Source organism: Vombatus ursinus, unplaced genomic scaffold, assembly GCF_900497805.2.
Source record: "Vombatus ursinus unplaced genomic scaffold, bare-nosed wombat genome assembly UNPS02014785.1, whole genome shotgun sequence".
NCBI classification, from domain to species: Eukaryota; Metazoa; Chordata; class Mammalia; order Diprotodontia; family Vombatidae; genus Vombatus; species Vombatus ursinus.
The window spans coordinates 11,380,029-11,397,980 of NW_020954563.1; the positions used below are offsets into that span (position 1 = coordinate 11,380,029).

Sequence of the window (17,952 nt, forward strand, 5' to 3'; positions counted from 1 at the left end):
TTTTCTGTGGACGTGTTTTTCGCCTCTACTCCCCCCCCCATGTAAGTTGCTTGAAGTAAATGTTTTATTTTTTATTTCTGTACCACTAGCACCTAACACGATGCTCAGCACCACACCAAGACATGTAATACACGTGTGATGAATCAATGAGTGAAGGAAGATATATCTGATGTTCCCCAGCTACACTCAAAAGCCAGGCCAGTTCCCTGTGCTCGGGTTCCTGGCTCTGGTGAGGTTGTGCCTTTCCAAATCCCCAGTATGACGTGACTCATGAATCAAGGGCAGACTTGGTTGAGAGCCGACCAAGGTTTCTTCTTCATATTCTAGTGACAGCTGGCCCAAGGGAGGGTTGCTGGCATGAGCTGAAGCAATGTTCTCCAAACTTCAGAGAACCTTGGTGTATCTGGAGCAGTGGAACGTGAGTTTGACTTGGGAGTCAAACCCTGGATTCAGTCTCAGCTTCTAATCCTGCTAAAAAACTGGATGTCCATTTAGCATCTGGGACCTGCAGTTTCCCCATCTGTGAAATGGGAATAATAATGGCTATACTAGGGACCTCACAGAGTTGCTACAAGAAAAGCGCGCCAGCAAGTATTACCCTCATTGTTTGCTCATTAACTAACACCCTGCTGCTGGGGCATCCTTGTTTGATTTGGGGGAAGGAATCAGGAACACCTGAGTTCAAATCTGGCCTCAGATGCTTACTAGTTGTGTGACCCTGGGCAAGTCACTTAACTTGTCTACTTCAGTTTCCTTCTCTGTAAAATGGGGATAACTACAGCACCTACCTTCCAGGGTTATTGTGAGAAGCAAATAAGATAACTGTAAAGTACTTAGCACATTGCCTGGCATATAGTAAGCCAAATGTTAAATGTTAGCTATTGTTATTATTAAGGAGGAAGGAAGGGTTGGAATTACCCAAGAAATGACCCTACTATGGCCATGCTCTTGGTTAAGGAAACGTAAGAACTATGGAACATTGGTTCAGTCAAGAGGCAGGACCTTGGGTTGGAGAAGACTTATCAGTCCCTTACTATATATGGGATTCTGAACAAATCTATCTCCTGAGTGACAATTTCTTTGTCTGTATGTTTGGGTTTTTTTTTTTTCTTTTTTTAGGCAACTGGGGTTAAGTGACTTGCCCAGGGTCACACAGCTAGCAAGTGTCAAGTGTTTGGTCTGAGGCCAGATTTGAACTCAGGTTCTCCTGACTTCAGGGCCGGTGCTCTATCCACTATGCCACCTAGCTGCCCCCTACAGATTTCTTAATTCAATAAATCAATCTAAGGTATGAATTAGGTATGAACAAATTCTTCATAAATGTGGGAGGCATGAGATACTTGGATAAGTGAATGAACCCAGATGATGCCACATTAAGATGGGTTTAAAGAATCACACACTTCTGGATAGACATTATATATATATAGATATAGATATAGATATAGATATAGATATACACACATACACATATATATAGACATATATAGTTATTATCTATATATAGATAATATCTATATATAGAGGATATCTATAGATATATCTATATTGATAAATAGACAGATAGATATAAATATAGATATGAGGATTCCAGCTACAAGCCAATCTAGTAATGTTCAAGAGAATGGACTTGTGTATAGGGCAAGACGATTGAATTTCTCTCCCTCCCCCAGTGGATGACCTCATGAACTTCGAAGGATAGGAGCTTCTCATTTTTTGGTAGTGGTGTCCCTGGATCAACAGTGGTTGATGCTAGTGTTATCATCAATTTAGGGATTGAGAAATACAGCAAAGCTAAAGCCAAACTAGATACCCCAAAAAGGGACTCTACGAGGACACAGATTCTCCGACCATAGAAGAGAGATACATTCAATGAGAATTTCATGAGGATTCCACTAAGGGAGTAAAGGATTTCCAGTGACCGGAAACACCAAGTCACACTTTGGCCACATGTGCTAAGTTTGAACCCTGTCTCCCCACGGGATTTGTGTGTTAGGCCAGTATGCCCCAGTTTGGGGGTAATGTTTTTGTACCAATTATTCTTACTATTAATTACACCTTAGTAAATACCTGTTTCTAAGAGCTAATTAACTTGGACTGGGTAATGGATAATCACTAGGGAGCACACCAGATGGGGGCTCATGAACAACACAGTATATTAGAAGACTCCAGGAGGAGTAGGTGACCACCCTCTGGGGACCCAACCTGCCAGTTCCAGTGGGGATTGGGAGAATGAAGGGGGTGGGGAGGTGTTACACAGAGAAAAGGAAAAACAATAACTGTGCTACCTACTTCGCACGTGTGTTATAAGGAAAGAGCTTTGTAAGCTGAAAAATATGGAAATAGAGTTAGGATTATCACTGGATGCAGATTAAAAGACTCGAAGTGGTGGGGAACCTGCAGCCTCACCTGCTAGAGTTATTATATTGTTACTTACTTTTGATCTTGAAATTTGGGTTGGCAGAGAGTCATGAAAGTACCTTGATAGGGCTTGGAGGTGCCCAGCTGGCCACTCGTCAGTCCTACAAATGCCATAAATGGTTCTTTCGATATACTTGGGTTCACAGCCCAGGACTTGTGCCTGGTAAACAATTCACCAATTACACCAGCTTCTTCCATCTTCCCTTAGAGAATAGTAAAAATTTTAAACTCCTGGCCTTTTGTATTAACTTTTCTAATTAAATACACCTTTGATTCAAGAAACTGACCATAATATCTGGAGTTGCATACCCATTAACAGCTATTAAAAAATTAATATGCAAATAATAAAATGCCCCTCCTTCCCTTCACTGGGTAGGTGGGGGACTATGGATGTTGAATACTGTATACCCCACCAGCCCCTTTAGATGCACTGGTTTGAATTTGCCAGATTGCTTTTGCTCACTTTCCTTTTAAATCTTTACTATGAGGGATGACTAGGGAGCAGAAGAAAGGAATGTATTTGGAAATAAATGTGATATTAAAACAAAAGGCATTAATTTAAAAAAATCCATATTCTACAATAGCATCATGATCCCTTATATCAATCTGTCAATCTATCAAGACCCTTTCTGCCTCTGAGAGTCTGCAATGCTATCTTTTCACAGGCTTTCCATCCAGAATAAATCTGTACAAGATCAAAGAGTGGTAGAATCAATCCAAGAATCCAAGTCATGAAGCAGTTCAATCTGCAGACAGGGACACTTTCATTTTTGACTTTGTATCAAGAGTCAGTGTGATATAGTATAAAGGGTAATGGGAGTTAAGAGTAAAAGGAGCTGGGTTCAAATCCCACCTCTACCTCTTAACTATGTTGGGCAAGTCACTTTAATTGCTGTAAGCCTCAGTTTCCCTCATCTGTAAAATGAGAATGTTGGATGAGATGGCCTCAGAGGTCCCTTCTAACTTGAAATATATGATCTCTAAAGTCTAGCACAGTGCCCAGTAACATAGTAGGCCTTTAATAAATTATGATTGATTGATTGATTCAATAAATCAACAAATTCCAAACCTTAGAACTTCAACCCACTCTCCCCTCTCAAATACCCCACCCCAAAAAGAGAAAAGAAAAACTCGACCCTATGCACTAAGAGAACACAATATGTGCAGAGCTGAAGGCAAACACATATGTCACTAACTTGAAGCTGCTCATTCCTCCCCAGGTCTTGAGAACAAGAGATGCCCCTGGGAGAAGGCAGAAACTTAAAAACCTCAGCTACACCTCCTGCTGCACATTCCAAGGCTCCCCAGTGGCAGTCTGGTTCTCAGCTATGTGGCCCTGGCTTAGATTTGCTCCTCCCCTCCCCAACAAAGGAAAAAGCATTTGGGGTGGAAGGGTCTGTCTCCAAGTCTCCAAGACAGACACTTTCAGATCTCCTCAGATGCTTTCTTTTTCCCAAATGTTGTTCTCATTCTTTTTTTCCCAAAAAAAAGCATAAATTTTCTACAGAGATGTTGAATTTTCCAAAAGTTGGCATTTATCCCTTTGAAGCAACAAGGTTGTTTTTTTCTCTAAATTCTTTGTTTTGGTTTTGATTTTTTTAACCAAAAGCTTACCTTTTTGGATGGAAACCTCAATGTTTCACATATGTCTCTGACTTCTTACTAGAGACATTGAACATCATTCATGCCTTACCAGGGGATGGCTATGAACCTCAGTGACTGTGCTGGGCAGAGAAAAGCTTCAGAGGCTGCTTGAGCAGCTTGAACAAACTGTCTTGGCCTTCCTATAATTATTTTTCTCCCTTTTCACTATCAAGGCCTTCATTTCACTGATGCGTGTCTTTTTTTCAACTTTCTAAATTTAGGACAGGGAAACTAAGCAAAAAACAAACAAACAAACAAAAAACTTGTTATAACTGTGTATAAAGTAAGAGCAGATAGGCAAAGAGTCAAAGCCTAGACCTTTACCTTGGAGGTAAAGTCAATTTAAGAAATATTAAGTACTGACCAGATAGATGCCAAAAGGTCCAGAAAGGGTGTGGGGGATGGGGGGTGGGATGCTAGGCTCTGGAAGGAAGTAATGTCTTTCTTAGATTGATCTAAAGAAACTCCATACATACCACAAATAATTATTCTGTGAAAAGTACTAGAGAGAGCTACATGAGGACTCCTTCCATTCAAGCTGATGAAGCACAGTGCAATGAAGCCTGGCCTCAGGAAACCTAGGTTATTATCCTGTCTTGGCCTCCAAAGAGTCTTCTTGCTGAAGGCTCCCTGGGGAATTTCCTGACTGTATTCTTTCTGCTGCACCAATCCAGTCACTTTGGCCTGATGCTTGCTAACAGAAGCAAACTCTTCACTGTTCTCTCAAAAAGTTTGCTATGGGAAGAACACCCCATTCAGACCAAGGTCCTGCAAGTCCAGCTTGAAGGCCCTAGCCCAAGGTCCTGATGCCCTGCCTTTCCTAGATAAGGCCTTCCTTGTGACCCTACAAATGGCACTCATGAGCACAGTACTACAGTCTGTGAAAGACCAGTTTCAATTGGAGCGGTCTTTCCGCATGTATTCAGTAGAAGCACACAGTGACCCAGAGAGAGACCTGTAATAGCAACATCCAAGACGATGGGTCACTCAGTTTGATCCCCACTTTGATCCCCTTCTAGGAGCTGCTGTGGTGAGAAGGATAAGGTGTCATCAAGAGTGGCTGCAGGGGAGCAGCTAGGTAGCACAGTGGATACAGCACCAGCTTTGGAGTCAGGAGGACCTGAGTTCAAATCTGACCTCAGACACATAACACTCGCTAGATGTGTGACTCCGGGCAAGTCACTTAACCCCGACTGCCTCACCAAAAAGGAAAAAAAAACAAAACCAAACAAAACAAAAAAGAGCGGCTGCAGGGAGGGGATGCCCATCTATTAAGGAATGGTAGAACAAGTTGTCCTGTATGACTGGGATGGAATACTATTGTGCTGTAAGAAATGAAGACTTACATGAATTGATGCAAAGTGAAGTGAGCAGAACCAGGAGAACATTATATACAGTAACAGCAATATTGTATGATGATCAACTGGGAATGACTTAACTACTCTCAGCAATACAATGCTCCAAGACAATACTGAAATACTTATTATAAATGATCCTATCCCACCTCCAGAGAAAGAATGCATGGAATCTGAATGAAGATTGAAGTATACTTTTTTACTTTATTATTTTTGGGTTTTTTGGTTTGTGTTTTCTTTTGCAACATGGTTAACTGGAAATGTTTTGCATGACTGCACATGTATAACTTACATCAAATTGCTTGCCTTTTCAAGAAGGAGGGAGAAGAAAGAGGGAGGGAAAGAATTTGGAACTCAAAATAAAATTTAAAAAAATATTAAAAATTGTTGCTTATATGTAATTAAGAAAAAGAATAAAAAGATTGAAGGAAGTTTAAAAAAAAAGAATGACTGAGGGGGACAGATGCTCTCCAGGAAGGTGACTCCCCCTAGGACTCCCAACAGCATTTCTGAGACAGGTTAGTCATTTAAGTTTGCAAGGTCATTGACTCAACTCACTCTGTCTCAAAGCTATCATGGAGGGAAGGAATTTTGGAGAATGGAAGCTTAGGGTCCCCCCCCCACCACAGCAGAAAAAGACAAATGGTGAAGGATGACCAGGTGCTTTTGTATTGCTAATGATCACCAAGTTGAGACAGGAAGCCTCCACAAAGATAAAGAAACTCCTTCAAGCTTTAGGGAGTCATATGTAATGTAAATCTGACACCATTATAACCCAGACAGATCAAGAGGAATGGCTTGGGAGGGGAGATTCCTAAATCCTCAGGTATAGCCCTACTGTATCTCCATGGGTTGTGAAGCTGGGGGTAACAGGGCTTTACTCCCAAAGAGCTGTCTTACGGAATAATTTGTGTGGAAAGGGGAAAGAACAGTTTGGTTTTTTTCTTGACTTTGGGGGAATATAAATGCATTTGAAGTTTCTCAAGACCTTTTTTCTCGAAGAGATTTAGGAGCAGTGCTAGGAAGTGTTCTATCAAAACAAAAACAAAAAACAACCAAACCCAGAACTACATGAGGTCCAAAAAAGGTCATTACTGATTATGGGGAATATGGGCTTCATGCAGGGCACAACATCTGAGAAAAGCTTTACAGGATATAGTGGAGAGAGCTCTGGAATCCGGAAGAGACCTGGATTCCAGCTCAGTACAGGAGAAGAGTTTGGGATTTGAAGTCAGACGGTCTGAGTTTGAATCATGATTCTACTATTTAGTGGAGAAGACCCTTTTGATCTTGAAAAAGTCACTCCATATTTCTAGAGAACATGCCTGTTCTCTTACCTGCATAATGAAGAGTTTAGACTAAAGCTCTTTCCAACTCTAAACCTACATGATTCTGTGGTCTCTATCTTGTCTGCCCCTGACACTTGACTTCCTCGATGGATGACTGACCCGCTTAAAGTACCTGAGGTCTCAGTTTCCTCATCTACCATTTTCATTCCCTACCTGCTGGATTATGATGAGGATAAAATGAGATCATGGCCTTCAAAGCATTTTGTAAAATTTAAAGTGCTATCAAAACATTATTATTAGCTAGAGAGAGGCAAAGCAGGGCAAGGAGGGCAGAACAGTCCAAAGGACAGGGACCAGAGGTCTGGCATGGAGGAGGGGAGCAGTGATGGCTGGCTGGAACAGAAGATAAGGTTGGGAAGGTAGACTGGCTTCCAGCCAGAGAACTCTAAAAGAGGTGACACTAACTGCCTCTCTATGCCTGCTCCACTGCTTACAATCTCCCTTAACACCTTAGAGTCTATATTTATCTAGCAATATTCCAATCTTAATTGGGTTTTCCAAGTACTTTTCCCTACTGAGAAAAGATTGCTTTTCTTGGTCACTACACTTCTCAATGTAAATTTAGATGGCATTTTGTTTATTTGAAAAAGGAAAGAAAGGGAAAAGGAAGGAAAGAAAAGGACAGAAAGAAAGGGAGGGGAGAGTAGTCTACAGACCCTTTCTCAGAATGTTTTCAAATGTATAAAATAAAATACGTAAGATTACAAGGGAAACCAACTGTAATGAAAATAGAGATGTAATTTCCCCCCATCTAAGCCCATGGACCCCCTGAAACCTATCCACAGACCCCTCAGTTACTTCAGTTTAAGAATCCCTGGCCTACCTGCTTCCTGAGGACTGCCTCACCATCTCCTTCTTACCTCTTCTGGATAGCTGTCAACTTCTTTCCTTCTTTTCTCTCTTTTTTTCCTCTCTTTTCTCTCCTTGCATATTGATCTGTCTTTCCTTTTTTCCTTTCTTTCCTTTTTTTTAAAAAATAAACAAAATGCTATATAAATTTACACTGAGGCCAAGAAAGGGCCCATTCGGAAGAGCAGCTTCATTAGGGGTTATCACATCTGAAATGTCCTATCATTCATCAAATTTACACAGGGGAAGAGGATAATCTGACCTGCTGTACCATTTCAACGAACCCATGAGAGATGTTCTGTGGAACAGTGGGGAAGAAGCTGGGTCAGGCAGTAGGAGACCTGGACTAAGCCTGGTTGGGTCTGCCACTAGTAGAGACGACCTTGAATAAATCAATTCCATCCTTCTATGCCTCAGTTTCCTCACCTGTAAAAGAATGTCTGTGAAATTGCTGAGCCCTATGTGTATTCAAAATACTTATCATTACCATGTGCAGTAGTGTCCAAAGCTGATCCCCAGCTGGGGGACATGTTCTTGGAATTCTTTTTCAAATAAGTGGGAGACACATGAGATACCCATGCTCTGAGCCACCCACTCCCTCTACCAGCTTTCCTTGTGTTAAAGGGCACATACTTGAAAGACAGCTGATCTGGAGGGGGTGGGGTGAGGTATACTCTTCCACGATGGAACCCAGAGTAGAGCAACTCTACCCACATGTGACTTAAATCCAGGCCGGGAAGCCCTTGGCATCCTGAGTGTAGGGAGAGCCCTAATCTGCTGAGCTAGAGGGTGGTAGCCCAGGAGACTAAATGTCTCTGAATGGAGGCCAGCACATTCACAAATATACCAAACACTAAATCCAGGCTTGGCCACTGCAACATCAAACATCTTACTGCCCAAACTCAGCCACTGAATTCATGCTGCCTGGAGAAGTACATGTACTTTCAAACAGTATGGGTTAAAGGTGCCTCATTCCCCCTAAAAATAGCCAGGCACTGACTGAGAGGATGGATAATTCCAAAGGCATATATATTCTAGCCAGATTTTCTCCCCTTGCACTAGATTTTTCTCCCAACAGATTTATCTTCATAATTATAATCTGTTCAAGTTAGTATTTAAAATGATTCTACATTCCCAGGCCACAAACAGGGTAGTGTCAAGAGGCAAATTCAATAACGCTTGGTCATAAATGAAACTTCAAACATCTTGCCCATTCTGCCACCACAGCTCCCTGTACCTCTCTCTTCTATCCCAGCTTCTCTGCTCACCAGGCTAGCAGGCTGGATTAGGTACTCCGTACCTCTTGGATGTGGTACAGTGGAAAGACCACGAGGTCTAGGGTCAGAGGAGCTGGGTTCAGAGCCTGCCTCCTTGGCTTACCACTTGTGGGACTTTGGACAAGTTGTTTAACCACCTCGAGCCTCAGTTTCCTCATCTGTAAAATGAAGGAATTGGAGTAGATGGCCCTTCTGGTTCACTGCTCTGCTTTACCTGGACTATTTATTGTGCTCCTGGGCTTTTCCTTTCCCAGCCTCCTTCATACAGCCTGCGAAATCTTCTTAATGCCCAATTCTGATCCCATCATCTCCCTCTACAAAACCTTTTAGTGGCTGCTCATTTCTTACAGCACAGATCTCTAAAGTGGGGGGGGCCATGACATGACCCCAAGGAGTGAGGGGTCAGCTAATCAAAGGGTGGGATGATGGGCTCATCTACCTCGTCACCCTCACTCACCAAATACCTGCCTATTCTACTCCCTTCCCAGACAGTAAGTATCCAAACTCTACACTTCAGCCCTAGGAAGGTTCCCCTCAAGGTAGTTAAAACCTAACCCTTGACCTGGGAACCAGCACCAGCAACTAAGCTAAGTCCCACACAAATACCCCAACATATCCACACTCAGCCTCCCAGGGCACCACATGGCTACGGTAGCTGGTGCCCATGCGCCTTGGTGGGCTCTGCGCTTTAGCGTGCTGGGGGCTGAGTCAAACCTCCCCCCATTCTCACTTGGGGTTTTCAATAGGACACAGTAAGTAGCACAAGCTAAAGACACTTGAATGGATTAAAATCTGCATCACCGATCTAGTCTTTCCATTATCTTTCCCCTCCAAACTTCCCATTGCAGCTGAGGCCACTATCCTTCCTGTCACCCAAGTTTGGAACCTCAACTCCTCACTCTCAACTCACCCAGTCAGTTGTCCAATCTTGTTTCTCTTTTCACACCATCCCTCATCTATGGACTTCTCTACTCACAGGCATTACACAGGCTCCCCACCTTTCCTTTGGCTTACTTTTGTAGAAGTCTTTCACGTTTGGTCCCCCTGTTTCAAATCTGTCCCCACTCCAATGCATCCTTCATATAGGTGTCAAAGTAATTTTCCTGAAGTGCAGATAGGACCATGTCACTTGCCCAATGAATAAAATCCAATGGCTCCCTAGGACAGGGGTTCTTAACCAGGAGCTGAGGGGTCAGGGTAGAGATTTCAGGAATGGGAAAATTTTATATCTTTATTTTCCCTAACCTCTAATTGAAATCTACCATGTCCTTCAATTATTTTAAAACGTGATCCCAAAATGGAGTTCGTAGGCTTCATCAGACTGCCAAAGGGGTCCAGGACTCATAAAAAGGTTGAAAAACCTTGATTTGGAGTCAAATTTTAATTCATCTAAACTCATTTTTTTATATAACTTTTATAAGGTGCATAATCATTAGTACAATAGTACATGGAGAGGAGTTGGGGATCAGACCTGTGCTTTTAATGATACACACAACTCTACCATCTTAGGTCTGCATACGTCCTTGGTAATTTATAGTCAGAGAATTGCTGGGGAAGAGAAGGAGACGACAAATTTAAGTGACTGGTCCAGGTCACATAGTAGGTGTCAAGAGGCTGGACTTAAAACTAGTTCTTCTTGGCTCAGTAGTCACTCTAATAAATGAAAATACACATTTTAGGGGTTTTTGAGGGAGTGCATGATAAAAAAAAAAGTTTGGAGACCACAGCCCTATAAAATAAAATGTCTTAAGATCATCCTTCCCATCTAGCTCAGACGTGTATTTCCAGCCTTAGTATTGCGCACTCCATGTTCCCAACAAACAGGACTGCTGGCCATTCCCAGATCTCCTCCAGCTTCCCTACGTCAGTTTGCAGGCTGTTCCCGATGCCAAGAAGACATTTGCTCCTCAACTCCACCTGTTGAAAGTCTTCTTTCTTCAAGGCATATGTCCAGTGCCATTTTCTCCATGAAATATCCCCTGACTACCTTCCTCCTCAGTGCAGGTGAACCGGAACTCAGCTCCTCACCCTCCCCTCTAGGATTCCTTCTGGATCTCTTATTGTCCGTTCTCACCTTCTCCTATAAAGTATACTTCTATGTGTACAGGTCTGATTGCCTCAGTCAGTCAATAAGGCCTACTATGGGCTTAAGAGCCTACTATGGGCCTAAGCACTAGGGACACAGAGGCAAAAGACATGCCTTGCTCTCAAAGAGCTCACAGTCTAATGTGAGACACAACATTTAAACAACTATGTAAATTGGAGATAATCAATAGAGGGAAAGCACTGTCTAACGATACTTGGGAAGAGAGGCTAGCTCATTTTTCATCTTTGTCCAGATCCCCAGGTCTGAGCACAGGCCCTAGGTAAGCTTTTTGAGGACAAAACTTATTTCATTTTTGCTTTTGTATCCTCAGTGCCAAGCACAGTGCTGGGCATATAGTAAGCACTTAATTATCTGTGGCACTGAGTGTTTGCTGAATTTAAGTTGAAGATGCTCCCTTCACCCTTCATTAAAAAATATGCAGTATACATGACTTTGTACATTGCTTCACATTTCTAGGTCTCAGTTTTCTCAACTATACTCTTTGTTTTGATGACACTGACCTCCTGGCTATTCCACAAACAAGACATTCCACCTCTCACTTGGGCCCTTCTCTCTGGCTGTCCCCCATGTCTGGAACACTCTCCCTCCTCGCTCTGACTCTTCTGACTACTGACCTCTCTGGCTTTCTGTAAGTTCCAACTAAAATCCCACCTTCTACAAGAAGCCTTCCCAGCCCCTCTTAATTCTAGTGCCTCTCTCTGTTCACTATTTTCTATTTACCCTTGCTTCGTGAAAGGAAGGATTCAAAAGCTTGCTTTGTATATATTTATTTGTATGTTGTCTCCCCCATTAAGATTGTGAACCCCTTGAGAGCAAGGGCTGTCTTTTGCCTCTTTTTGTATCCTCAGCACTCAGCACAGTGTCTGGCAAATACCATGTGCTTAATAAATGTTTATTGATTGATCTATAAAATGCCAAACCTCTTTGAGGTCTCCAGCTATTGATTCTATGATAAAACACCTGTGGATAATTGAATTCCAGCATTTCTACTTTCACTTCTATGAAAACCCATTTTTATTGGCTTTAAATCTTTTATGGTAATGAAAATTTTTTTAGGAGACTGATATATATGCAATGAAAGAGTAAGTGAATTCCTTCATGTCACTCCTTCTCATATAAACTTCAAAATGGTCAACGTGCACTTTTATAGAAGGCAGCAGAGTACAGGGGGATAGAAGAATAAACTTAGAACCAGGAAGATCTGGGTTTGAATCTCTCTTGGGAAACACCAGATAGCCATCGAGATTTCTTTCAGCTCTAGAAATGAGTCCATATACTTGCCAGCTATATGACCATGAGCCACATTACTTAAAGCCTCTCAGCCTCAATTTCCTCATCTGTAAAATGGGGACGATAACACCTACTTCATAGAGTTCTTAAGGGTATCCCAAAAGCCTTAGTTAAGTTTTAAGTTACTTAAGTTTAAGCTATTAAAGTTTAAAGCCACACTAACACACTTGGGACACCCTGTAAAGTATTTTTGCCAACCTTTATGTGAGAAACATTTATGGGAGATTTGTTAGCTGTTATTATTAACAGTCATCATCAGAAGGAACTGAAGACTGAAAGCACTGCTACAGAGATCTATTTCTAAATTATTAACTTAGTTGGGTCTTCCCATCTTCTAGGGAGGGGGGAGGGGTCCCTCCAGTCACTGGGATTTGTGAACTAGTTTGGGCACCTACCATCCATCATTTTTCTTTCTAAATGCTCTTTCCATTCACTTGGAAGGTGACCTGGTTTATGCATTCTGCTGTCCAGAGAGGTGGCAGACTAGGGGTATCCCCCGAAATTGGAATCCAGAGAGCTGCTTCTAATCTTGGCTCTGCCACTAACACGTTGGGGACAGGTGGGAAAGGCCCTGACCCTCTCCAGGCCTATCTGCAAAATGAAGGGCTGCACTGGATGGCCCCTAAAGGTCCCTTCCAGTTCAGATATTTTATTCTCTGTATTCTAAGATTCCTTCCATTTCTGGCAGTCTAGGCTTTACAGGTACATTCTAAGTCTTCTTATAGCTCTGATATTCTATTTGAGCTTTGGACACTTACTAGCTGTGTGTCCCTGGGCAACTCACTTAACTGCTGTCTGCCTCAGTTTCCCCCTCAGTTTAATGGGTATAATAACAGCATCTACCTCCCAGGGTTGTTATAAAGACAAATCAGAACAATACATGTAAAGCACTTTGCAAACCTTATAGTACTATATAAATCATGGCTATTATTAGAGCAATGGAGCCAGAATAAGCCATCACCAGTGCCAGTGGTATCCTGACACTCTTTTTCTTCACTGTCTTCAGTCTTTCCCCCAGGTGGTTAGTGAAGACAACTGGCCTTCTCTGGTATTCATATGCTTGTGAGTGACACTGGCAGGTCCTGGGTTACTGGAGAGGGCTAGGTGGCACATCAGATAGAGAACCGGGCCTGAAATCAGGAAGACTCATCTTCTTGAGTTCAAATCTGGCCCCAGATACTTACTAGCTGTGTGACCCTAAGAAAGTCACCTAACCCTGTTTGCCTCAGTTTCCTCATCTGTAAAATGAGCTGGAAAACCACTCTAGCATCTTTGCTGAGAGAACCTTAAATAGGGTCATGAAGAGCCACATGACTGAAAAAATTACTGTTATTATTATTCCAAGGTTCCTTCCAGCTCTGAAGTTGCATGTTCTAAAGTCCTTTTCAGTGATGACATTCTAAGCTTTATGTTCTAAGGTTCCTTTCAGTTCCTACAGTCAATGCTCTACATCTACACCTAAATGTCTGGATAGTCTCTCATACTCATCCCTTCCAAAACTTAATTCATGATCTTTCTTCTTAAACCTTTTCCTCCTAATTTTCCTATTTCAATTGATGGTACTAGCCTTCTCCTCCCAGTCACCTGGGCCCAGAAAACCTTGCTATAAACCTTTGAATCTTCTCTCTCCTCACCCCTTCACACCCAATGAGTCTCTAAACCTTGTCAACTGTACCACTACAACCACCCCTCAAATCATGTGGCTTCCTCCTTCAAACCCACATTACATCTCTTGATTGTACCACTGTAATAGCCTTCTCCCGGATCTTCTGGCTTCCAATCTTTTCTCTCTCCAAACCATTCTCTCCACACAGCTGCCAAAATAATTGTCCTAAAATGAAGCTTTGATCATGTTTCTACCCCACTCAAAAATTTCCAGTGGCCTCCCATGGCTAGCCATTAAAAATGCAAACTAAACCTAGCATTTCTAACTACCTTTTCAGCCATATTTTATTCTAAATCCTTCCATGCATTATATGATATTCCTGTTCAACTATACTAGTTGGAAACTCATAATCCTGCACTCTCCTGCCTCAGTGCATTAGGTATGTTTATATGTGTTTGTGTGTATAGATAGATATGGATAGATATATGTACACATATACATGTATGTATATACACATACATGTATATGAAACATATACACATATATGTATGTGTACATATATATGCCTATATGTATATATCTGTATCTATAAGAATAGATATAGATATCTCCTTCCATATCTCTGCCTTCTGAAATCCTTATTTCCCTTCCTAGCCATGCTCAGGTACAGCCTTCTCCATGAAATCTTCCCCTGGCATCTTCCCTTTCTTTCCTCCCCACCCCCAGCTAAGAGAAATCTCTCCTTTCCTCAGATTTTCCTAGAACATTCTGTATGGTTACCCAATCTAACACTGTTCCTTACTAACATCACACTTTCTGCATACCCACCATAGCTTCAGTACTAAGATAAACTTCTTGAAGGCAGAGACTATGACATAGTAACTTGCTTAAGGGCTATGCCTAATAAATGCTTGAAGAAAATCTACCATTTTTTCCTATTCAATGTTTTAAGTTGAAAATAGCTTTTAAAAGTCATGTGCAATATATGTTATAAATCTAACTGAAGGTAAAACATTGAACCCAAGCACTAGTTGAGTAAATCATTCCTCATATCAAGATTTGATACTAAGGACTGTACAACTCTGCTCTATGAAACACTGAGAGGCAGCATGCACTGATGAAGAAAGGATGGCACTGCAGTCAGGAAGACCTGGGTTCAAATTCTGCCTGGGACCAATTCTGGCTGAGTGACCATGGGCAAGTCACTTAACTTCTCTCTGCTACTGACAGCTTTGTGAGTTGCAGATGCCAATCTTACTCTGAAGAGACAAAGTCCACACAGGAAGATCCCCACACAGATGGAATCACAAATCTGGCCTCCTTCCCCCCCAAAATGAATCTACAACTTATGATGGACCAAGAGTCAAACTTTTTGCCTGCAGGATGTTCTGAATGATTACTTAGGCACCAAAACATATGAAAGGCTACTGTACTGGTCTTAACATTTTTTTCTCAGTTTCCTTCCCCATCTTCATTTATAAAGAGAATCCTTCCCAGCATAACTTAAATTGGATTAAAGCAAAATCCAAAATGTTCCAATTCAGAATTCCAGTTTGAAGAGTTCCACTCCCAAATAAATAAACAAACACCTTGGTTGGCCCCATCCATTCAGCCCAAGGAAACTTCCGGAATTCATTCACTTGAGATCATTCCCCTCCCCCAATACCCTAGGAATTGAATCTTCAAAGCAGATCCTGTTTCATTACTTTTAGAGACCGAAAGGAACCCTCAACAACTCATCAAATCCAACCCCCTCATTCTGCAGATGGGAAAACTGAGTCTGAGAAGGCAAGCTATTTCGAAGTCACACAGGTAGTAGGTGGCAAAGCTGAGATTTGAAACTAGGTAAAGTGGCAGCTCTGTGCAACGGAAAGAGCTTGGGATTTGAAACCAGGGGGCCTGCTTTTAAATCCCTCTGGACCTCAGTTTCACTATCTGTAGACCATGAGCTCCTTGAGAGGGGGGCTCTTTGATCTTTCTTTGTATACCACAGTGCCTGGAACACTGTAGGTGTTTAATAAATGCTTACTGACTATGGTCCACCTATCCCAAACCTGGAGTCTTTCCCACCACCATAAGCTAGTATAGTAATATGTATTAATTTTTTCAATTAAAAAATGTGCTCTAGGCAGATGCAAAGTAACAAGAGGCAACCAAACTCTGTAGGTGGTCCTGTCTAGAGAAGGTTAACAAACGCTCAGGCTCAGGCGTTTCTAAGTTAGGAAGTTACCACTTGAGCGGGTTTCATTGTCCAAGCTTCCTCCCCCATCTTGCCCTTTCTGAGCCAGCTCAGGTGCAGAGTTGAAACTTTTTGGAAAAAGCCCAAGGGTAAACAGGGGCTGATTATGAAAAGCTTAACCTCTCTAAGAGAAGCTAGTCTCCCAAGGCCAGACAAGAAAGAAGTGGTGGACAGGGCTGTAGAGCTCCAGGGCTCCAGTGGTCAGTTAGTCAGTCAACAAGTATTATTAGGAGAGGGAGAAGCAGGACTTTCCCAAAACAATTTTTGGTCTAAGACTCCACTGAGTTTCTGCTAAAGGGTGAGTTTTTCATCTTCCATTGGAGTCTTCACCATAAGGGTCTGGTTAGACCCCATCGCTGTTGGGGCAGGGAGGGGAAGAGGAAGGGAGGGAAGAAAGGGTGTCTCTGCCCTTCACAAAGGCAAGCACTCTGCGCGCCCGGAAACACGACCCCCCAAACCTAGGGCCTCTTAGCCGCCGGAGTGCGCCAGCCCGCGCAGATAGCGGGAAAGGGTTTGCTCCGTGGGTCGGTCAGTGTGGCCAGGAAGAAGGCGGGGCCCCGTGGGAGGCAGCTTGGGCTGGGCGTCAGGACACCTGGGGGGAGGACGGGGTGTCCAACCTGGCCTCCACCTTAGACTCGAGCTGTGTGACCTTGGGCATGTTACTCCCCCTCTCTGGGTCTCAGTCCATGCTTCTAGATCACGCTGCCCTCTCGGGCCAGTGATGCACACCCCTGCCTCCAGTCCAAGCACGGCCGTGGGGGGTCCCGGGAGCCAGCGTGGAGGGAGCACCTCCTCCCAACCCTCCCAGCACTAGATGGACACACACACCCCCTCCTCCTCCCGCGGCCCCGGGGCCACCATGGCTTGGGACCCTTTCGTCGCATCCTCCCAGCCCTGGCCCCGCTTACACTGGAAGGCAGCCGCTCCCGGGATGCCCACCATCGCCCGCGGTGCAGCCGCAGCCCCTGCAGCTCCGAACCAGCGCCGACAGCCGAGGCCGAGCTGGACCCAGCTCAGATAGGCCGCAGCCCCGCCCCCCCCACTGGCCCCTCCTCTAGGCTGGCCCCACCCCACCCCTGGACTTCCCCGCCCCCGCACCTCCCCCACCTGGCTCCATCCCTGGACTGGCCCAGGCGCATTCTGATCCCGCCCTTCCCCGAACCGGCCCCATCCCTAGACTGGCCCGACCCGCGTTCTGCTCCCGCCCCACTGCCACAGGTCCGGCCCCTGCCTATGCATCACGTCCCCGCCCTCCTGGGCTGTGAAGAGGGCACCGCCCACTCGGACGTCACTGGAGCATCTCCTTATAGTAGCTGGGCTTCTTGACTCGGGACCTTGGACGCAGGTCCACCGTCACTCCCACATCCTGAATCCTTTATGCTTGACCGGACCGCCTTCACTTGCCTGTCCCTTTCTTTGGAACGAATTGGCTTCAAGAGAGGAGAGAACCTGCAGAATTTCCCTGTAGCTATGGTGGTTAAACCTAGGAATGCATCCCTAAAGAGGTTTAATTTCCTTTCCCAAACATTTGAAAATGGAATAGAACATCACCTTTCTAAGAGAGGGTAGTAGCAATACCACTACTTAATTCTGTATCCCAAAGAGATTAGGAAAAGGAAGAAGACCCACATGTACAAAAATATTTATAGCAGCTCTTTTTGTGGTGGCAAAGAATTGGAAATTCAAGGGATGCCCATCAGTTGGGGAATGGCTGAACAAGTGGTGGAATATGATTGTGATAGAATACTATTCTGCTACAAGAAATGACTAGTAGGATGGTTTCAGGAAAACCTGGAAAGACATGTGTGAATTGATGAA

At 43.5% G+C, this 17,952-nt stretch overlaps 1 protein-coding gene across 2 annotated transcripts in view; it reads right to left on the minus strand.

The window, feature by feature from the left end:
- The window catches only part of CBFA2T2 (CBFA2/RUNX1 translocation partner 2), a 166,973-nt gene extending 149,870 nt beyond the window's left edge, over window positions 1-17,103 (minus strand). Inside the window, exon 1 of one of the 2 annotated variants that reach the window (XM_027867234.1) lies at window positions 17,043-17,103. In XM_027867234.1, the coding sequence (XP_027723035.1) occupies window positions 17,043-17,076 (34 nt within the window). In that variant the 5' untranslated portion in view covers window positions 17,077-17,103. The remainder of the gene's footprint in view (window positions 1-17,042) is intronic. The other variant, XM_027867233.1, reaches the window with a different exon arrangement.
- Between the last annotated feature and the right edge of the window lie 849 nt (window positions 17,104-17,952).